At 34.1% G+C, this 8,183-nt stretch overlaps 1 protein-coding gene across 1 annotated transcript; it reads left to right on the top strand.

The window, feature by feature from the left end:
• Positions 1-2,017: 2,017 nt before the first annotated feature.
• On the top strand, positions 2,018-7,893 carry LOC136675292 (uncharacterized). The gene is made up of 6 exons (XM_066651782.1): positions 2,018-2,099; positions 2,492-2,593; positions 3,180-3,222; positions 3,420-3,487; positions 4,231-4,298; positions 6,542-7,893. Exons 1-6 carry the CDS (start codon positions 2,084-2,086, stop codon positions 6,929-6,931), a joined length of 687 nt encoding a protein of 228 aa, XP_066507879.1. The 5' UTR covers positions 2,018-2,083; the 3' UTR covers positions 6,932-7,893.
• Positions 7,894-8,183: the final 290 nt, after the last annotated feature.

The raw sequence follows: 8,183 nt of genomic DNA, 5'->3' as shown, positions 1-8,183 counted from the left end.
AAAAAAAATGTAATGGTAGATAACCAAAAGCATTTGGAGATGCTTTTGTTATTTATTTATTTACATCAAAGTATATTTTACACAACATTTCTTAATTCTATCAATATTTAAATCTTCATGATATCATTATAGCAATAGATGTGATGTCACAATCAGAATACAATATACACAGTTATTGCAGCTCAGTAAAAAAAAGCATGTTCTTTTTTATACTTATTAATGACATTACAAAATTTATTAGATAACTAGAAAAATCCACAAACCTTTTGAGAAAATGGCCAGTCACTAGGAGAATGATTCCTTTATTACATATAAACACCCCCTAATATTTTTTCTCTCCTCCCTGAGGTACAGCACTTGGATTAGAATGTTTAAGCTCAAAGAAGGACAAAACATAAGGGTTTGGATGAACAAATCAAATGTAGATCTGTTTTTTGTTGTTGTTGTTGGTTGTTTTTTCTTTTTTTTTTTTTTTTTCTTTTTTTTTTTTTTTAAACTATGCATGTGCACATGAGAAAGCTGAAGACATAAGGTGTGTGCATGCTTATACTAGCCCGTATATATTGTTAGTGAATGTGTGAGAGTGGTGCCTTGTGGTTCAGTCACTAAAAGAACAGAAACGAGTTTACCCAGAAGGACGTTTCCTGCATGAGCCCTGTGGTCGGAAATGGAAAATTAAAAGTAAAAAAAAATAAAAATAAAAGACAATCGATTCTAGCAAGCTCCATGTAGTGCGTACATCCTGCAAACCCAAAAATAGGAATACACTACATTAAACAAACCTTTCACATTATCAGAACACTCTGTAATGATAGATATTGTTGTGTGGAAATGCAATGTCAGGTTGTGGTTCATTGCAAACTAGCACAAGTACCATGTACCAATATGCTTCTGATATGCATTGTTGATTGCAAAGCAGTGAAGGATATTCAAGAAAAATTAACTACCTTGAGAGAAATATTTAGTCTTACAACTGGATTAAACTAAACTCAATCTGGAGCATAGGTTGAATCTTTAAGTCGCATTTACAGAAAAGCGGAGTTCATACAACACCTACACAGTCTCTTTTTAGACCTTTGACTTTAATGCTTATGTTTCAAGACCCCTACATTAGATAAGTTCAAATATTAAGTGTACATTTTGCCTTTTGGTGTTTCCAAATGGCACAACTGTGTAAGCAATAATTCTGTGATCAAGGCGTAAAGTGGTCAATGGCAGTGTGGGTGGATTACATGACCCTTTCTCTACTCCATCACACAACCTGATGTTGGCCATTGCAATTGTCTGTCAGTCATCCTAACAGAATTTAGCATTGTGTTTTTTTACAAATGTGTTGTATTATCAGACTTTCAAAAACAAACAATAAAAATTGGCTGGCTTTATATGTCTAGAAGGAAGCATGTGCTATCCTTCACCCTCCCAGCTTGGTAGCATTGTGTGATTGGGGAAGTCCTAGCAAGTGGGTGGAATTGGTGATGAATACATAGGGGGAAATTGTGTTGAAATCCAAAATATAACTACAAACATTTACTTGGTTTAATGTCAGATTCCATGAATAGCTTTTCTGCTGAATGAAGACAGAAGAAGATCTGTAGTTTTTCTCTTTTTCAGTTTCTTATTAATGTGAGGGCGATTCATCATAGCTGTAGCCTGCAAACTCCAAAATACATCCTCCATCAGGGTAAAAGTGCTTTAGCTTTAAAAGTTAGTGTTAGCTTTCGTTTTAGTGTAAACGGATTGTAATGAAACAAGAGAATTAAAGAAACATGTAGTTGCTATGGAAAATAAGTTAAAACACAAAGCCTTTTAAAAATAATGTATTCCAGAAATAATGTGTTTTCTCTAGTAAATAATAAAGAATTAAAAACTGGAATCATGGTGTACTGTGGCTCATTACCCTAAGAAAGACATGCTGTGTGTTCAGGTGACGTGAACGTTCGCATTAGGTCTCCTTACATTTCCTGTTTGTAACTGAAAAAAACATTAGACTGTAAAAATAGAAGCAGATGTGGTGCACCTCATGAAGAACATGCGTAGATACAACTAAGTCTTCTTCAGACTGCTGAAGAACGGACAATCAACAATGCCGGGTGAAACAGGTGAGTTATGAAAAATGTTCTATGAAAATGTCCTGTTCATCTAAAACTTGATCATTGTTCTTTTTTTTTTTTTTACTGACAGATAGTTTACCAATAATGAGGAAATTCCAGTATCACGTTTTCTATTCTTTGTTGTTCAACAAATATTTTTTTATTGCAATTTTACATGGAAATTATATTTAAACTATTAAAGTAACATGACATTCAAGTGTAACACAGTATGTGTGCAAACCAGGATAACTATATAATATTATTTATTTATATTTCATGTAATATACAAATATAATAAATGTTTATATATGTGATATTCACTTTTGTTCTGTTTTATTTGCATTACACATTTAACATAAAATATTTAAAATATTTTCTTCATTCTTATGCTTTTTTGTTAGGTTGCTACATAGGTGTGACACTGACATCCCTAGCACTGTTAATATCAGTATCTTTAAACATAATTCTGTACACACTGAGAAAAAGAGAAAGACAGAGCAGAGGTATGTTACATATTTAACATTTCTGAAAAGAAACATGGTCAGTAATCAGTAAAATTTCTGCATAACTGCATCATGGCAATATGATCCCTATAAGACAGATCATGTGCTTAATGCTTTATCTCCATGCTGTAACATTATACTTATCGTATTGGATTTTCAATAAAGATATTTGCAAATGTTTGAGGGCCCCAGTTATAGGTTTATTGAATCTGGCTCCTTTAGTATTTTTGTTTTTATTATTCCTCAAAGTATAAAATATATAAATATTCTCTATAGAGAACACAGCTACAGTTATGATTTGACATGTTGTAAATATTGGAAATATTTACTGAGAAATATTCATTGGGAAAAAATTCAAACTGTTATTTTCTTATTTTCCCTGTAGAGCATGTGAGCATTACTTAATGTAATTTCAACAAAACGTGAAACTTTTGCAAATGAAATTGTAAAAATTATGTAAAAGAATGCTGTTAATAGTTTATGTTATTATTTATAATTATTTATGAAATACATATTTTTTTGGTAACATTTTATTATTTTGTGACACAATGACACAAATAAAATATATAACATCACTTTCTTATAGCTGTGGAAGAGGCTCTATACAGACATTCTTTACAGGATGACAGGTAGAATTATCTCATTATCTCAGCAGTTTCTATTTTAGCCCAAAATATCTTGATGTCATTATTAGCCCAAAATATCTGATATGATTTTTGTTTTTGATGCCCTGATGAACATTGTTGTACATGTAAATATTTTTTTTTTCATTTGCATTAATATATTATGCAAAAAAAATGAAGATGCTTTTTTCTGTCTATAACAGGTTTGATGACGAAGAACAACTCAGTCAGAATAATCCTATTTATGGGAACATCTGTATGGATGGAGGAGGTGAACTGAATTTAATTAAAAATAAAATCATCTCTTTTACACAGCACTGATTTAAAAAGAATTATCCCCTTTTTCCCCTCTTTTCCTTTTTTTTTTAATACGGACATCCTGCCATCAATAAAGTAAAATCTCACACTTCTATTCACTTAATCATCATCATCATCATCATCTTTTCCACTTAGTCCATTTCAGGGTTATGGTATTCACTTCATCCAAATTGCAAAAAGCTGTTTCACTTCACAAGTAAAAGTAGTTTTCAATTTAAAATCAGGATATTATTTTATTCACAGAAAGTTTGCTTAAAATACATAGCTATGCTACGCAGTTCTTGCGTACAATTGTATTGTACAAGAATTATGAAATGTGGAGACTGATAAAAAAAAATATCTTTGTTAAACATTTATTGTAGTAGTAAGCGTGTCAAGTTTCATTACGATGAATCAATCGTTAGTATAATAAAAGCTTACATTTGTTTTTTTATGTGAAATATATATATATAAAATCACCGCAACCCTGAAATGGAAAAGCGGAAAAGAAGATGTATGTATGTATGTATATTATAATGATAGGTTTTGTCAGGTAAAAAAAAGAATATATTTGAAATGTATCACATACACTTAGGTTTCTTAAGCTTTAGCAAAGTACTATACTTTGTTACATTATTTACATATTTTGTTACATTATAACATTGTATGATTTTCTCCCTCCTATTTGTTTGTTTGTTTGCAATTGTTGTTTTTCAGGTACAGCAAATTTCAATTATGGATTGTACGAACCTAGGACAAACCTAAGCACAAGACAAGAAGAAAAGGTATGGTCTGCTTATGTCAATTATTATAGTAACTGTAAAAAAAAAAAAAGGTAATTCCTTCTTACAAAAGTAAGGCAGACATTATTATGTTAGTCTAAATCTATACTCAGATAACATATTTTATGTTAGATTAAATAAGCAGCAAAATTAACAGCATATTCAGAAATAGAAACTACAGTAGAATTACCATAGTAGAAGCTCACTAACATCTGATTAACTTATAGAACCACAGTGGGATTTCATATGTCCAGCATCCATCAGCAGAAGAAATGAAGATTTGTAGGATTATATTTTTGGTTGTGGTTGTTGTTCGTTTTTGTCTCAAATAAAATAATAAAACCCAAAGTCAGAGACTAGACCAATCAGAGAGTGGCACAGCAAAAAATCAGGAAGAAGGAATTAGAGACTAAATATTGGCTAAAAATGTAACATTGCATTCTGAATTAGTAGAAGTTATATACAAGAAGTAAAAAGTTTTCAAATATTCAGGAAATTTCTGATCCTCATACGATTTTACACAACTACATGTACTTGAATAAATATAACCTATTACCCACCTCTGGAGTAATAATCTCACACAACAAAGGAAATGCATTTTTCATAAAATTCCTTTACAAATATAACAGAAACAAACCAGAGGAATGTGTCCCTTTTGCTGATATCTTTATGCAAAAAAATGGTGTGTTATGTTGTTGTCTGCACCTGATAAATATTGCGCACCAAACTGAATGTTTCAAAGAGACCATCGATCTTCCAAAGTCATAGATAAAAATCTGAAGGGCAAAAACCCATCTAGACCATCTAGATTTAAATATTTGCAGTGTTTTGGATTTAAATGTGCAAGAAGCCAGGGATTTTGTGATTGAACATGACCACTCCTTTTTTGTGGGACCTGCTTTAGGGAACATAATTTTTTCAGCGACTCCAAAGCAGTTGGATTCTTCACATTATGCAAGTAGCAGTTAATAGAGTAACTAAAAAAATACAAAATGACTTATTGATCATTTAAATCCTTTTGCAGTGATCTATTTCAGATTAAACGGCAGGTAGCTATTTTAAGAAGCCATCCCACGCGTTTTAAAACATAGTGGCCACATGTGCAGAGATGCTGTGGCTGTTCTGTTTTACCATGGTGTTGTGGTATTGAGCTTTAAGACCACCTCACACTCGCAAGCAGAATTTTAGATCAAGGTGCCACAGTGTTTGGACGGTTACATTGTTAAGCGTAGTGTTGTTCAATTTACTGATTCTTATCACCCCATATAAAATTCTATCAGTTTTCTTACAGTATCTTATCAATTCATAACTAAAGCAAAAGAAATGGTCCAAAATCACTTGCTATTAAATGCTGTTTGTATGCTATCACAACATTTACATCATCGACTTGTCGAACAGTATATGGGTATTTCCTCAATGATTCTTGTTGCCTTCGGCCATTGTGTTTACTGGCCTGTTTGATTACAGAGTGAATGTCACTGATGTTTTGCTCAGTCCTGTTCACTGGTTTTCTATTGTTTCTCTAAACTAAGGGTGTTATGTCAATTTGTTTGTAAACAATGTTTTTATTTTATTTCTGTTTTATTTGCATTTAAACATTTTCTATATTCCACTTCTAATGTCTGAATATTCATGACAACTACGTTTACTCTTAAAGTTCATCTCTTTATCTCTTATCATTATATCAGTGGCATAAATTGGTGTTAAGATGACAATAGTATCACTTATTGCAAGTATTTCTGGGGTGATATATTAAGCACAAAAACTGGCAGGCAGGCCTAAGTAAAAATAATATATACAAATATATATACATATATACAAGCAGGTTTATTTGGATCTAATGTATGATCAATTTATAGAGAAACACCCTTTTTAAAATATTGCTAGGTAAGTTTGCCTTCCCTAGAGCTTTAGTGCAAACATTTAACATGTAAATTGACAGAGCTAATCAGTGGGCACTGGTCAAATGACATTTTCCAGATTAAAATAATCCCATAGTGGTAAAGAAATTAGAGTGGTATATGATAAACATATTTTATATTTTACATTTTCACCAAAATATGCTAAACACAAATAAAGCAATGAAATACAAAGTGTGCAAGGAAAGAGCTAAAATTAGCAGGAAAATGTCAGTGTGTTCTCTAGAGATTTTGCGGTAACTTTCTTTTACTTGGAAAATTATCAAAGTTAAAAGGGTAAAGTATCACCCTAGGAAATAGCTCATGTCTCTGTTCTATTTTTCCCAGGATGAGCCAAACGACGTCTCATACGCCTCCCTGGATCTGACTGTGGCACAGAAGAGGAAGAAGAAGCGAAAATATCACAACAAGCCAAACCAGACACATCAGGTCCAGACTCATACTCCCCCTGGTCAGCAGAGCAGCGTGGACACCAGTGTGGACCACGAGGTGACCCTGCCGTCCCGCTCCAGCAGCCTCATGGTGTCTCGAAACAGCATCTACCTCAATAGCCACCAAGTAGCCCTGGAGGCAGAAGAGCTGGAAAGAGAGAGAGATCGAGAACGAGAGTGGAAAAGCAATCGAGAAAGAGAGAGAGAGATACAGATAAGGAATATGCACAGCGACTTTGATCACAGCTTTGGCCAATCAGAGCTGAGCCATGAGCAAGACCACTGAGGACCCAAGGAAATGTAAAATGTCTTAAGTGCAAAGCAACCTACTGTATATTTGCAAGTCTGAGGTGCGATGTGAGCAAAATCTGGCAACATGTCAACAGAAGGGCAGATGATGTGTTCCAGTATTTAAAAAGTTTGTTCAAGTAAGTGAATACAAAATGGGCCATTCTGCTCTTATAAATGTAAATGGTTGTATGATATCTTTTCAGACTTCTGCATTCAATTTGTTTTGATCTCTGCAATCACCTTGCACAATCATCTGTAGTAACAGAGAAGTGGAGGATATTGTGAAAGGCAAAGGTAGCAGTATTGTTTCCTGATGCCATAGGGTGGAAACCACCTTTGAATGTTTTTGTAGATATGAAGCATCTCATTGAAATGGCTAGTAACTTGCTCACTCACTCATACACTCACTAAGGTTTAACCAAATGGGCCACTATTCAGTGCTTTGCATCACTGACACAGTGTGCCCTTGTTCCCAGAGAAGAAAAACTGTTAAAGAATATAAATAAATTAAAAAGTCCAGTCATTCAGATATGCAATTTCTAAATATATATGACATGCAGTATAAGACATATAAGACCAGACGTCTAAGCAAATGCGTCTGGTCAGAAATAATAGTTAACAAACACTGTGGGGTGGTTTCATAGACATGGTTAGAGCCTAGCTCTGAACTGCATCACATTTTGAATAGATAAAACATAATCCATGGTTTAATTCCTGCCTTGGAAAATTTTACATTTTATTACATTAGAACAAATAAACTCATTCATTGTCTGCAACCGCTTATCCATTTCAGGGTCGCTGCGGGTCCGGAGCCTACTTGAAATCACTGGGCGCAAGGCAGGAACACACCCTGGAGGGGCGCCAGTCCTTCACAGGGTGACACACACACTCACACATTCACTCACACCTACGGACACTTCTGAGTCGGCAATCCACCTACCAACATGTGTTTTTGGACAGTGGGAGGAAAATGGAGCACCCGGAGGAAACCCACGCAGACACAGGGAGAACACACCAAACTCCTCATAGACAGTCACCTGGAGCGGGACTTGAACCCACAACCTTCAGAACCCTAGAGCTGTGTGACTGCGACACTACCTGCTGTGCCACTGTGCCACCCAACAAATAAACTAATAAATAAAAATTGTAAAAATTATTAAAATTAATAAAAATATGGGGGCAGCACTGTGGTGCAACCGATAGTGTCGCAATCACACAGCTCCAGGGTCTAGGGGTTGTGTGTTCAA

Source organism: Hoplias malabaricus, chromosome 18, assembly GCF_029633855.1.
Source record: "Hoplias malabaricus isolate fHopMal1 chromosome 18, fHopMal1.hap1, whole genome shotgun sequence".
Classification (NCBI taxonomy): Eukaryota; Metazoa; Chordata; class Actinopteri; order Characiformes; family Erythrinidae; genus Hoplias; species Hoplias malabaricus.
The sequence above is the reverse complement of the archived record's forward strand: the minus strand, read 5'-3'. Positions and strand labels throughout refer to the sequence as shown.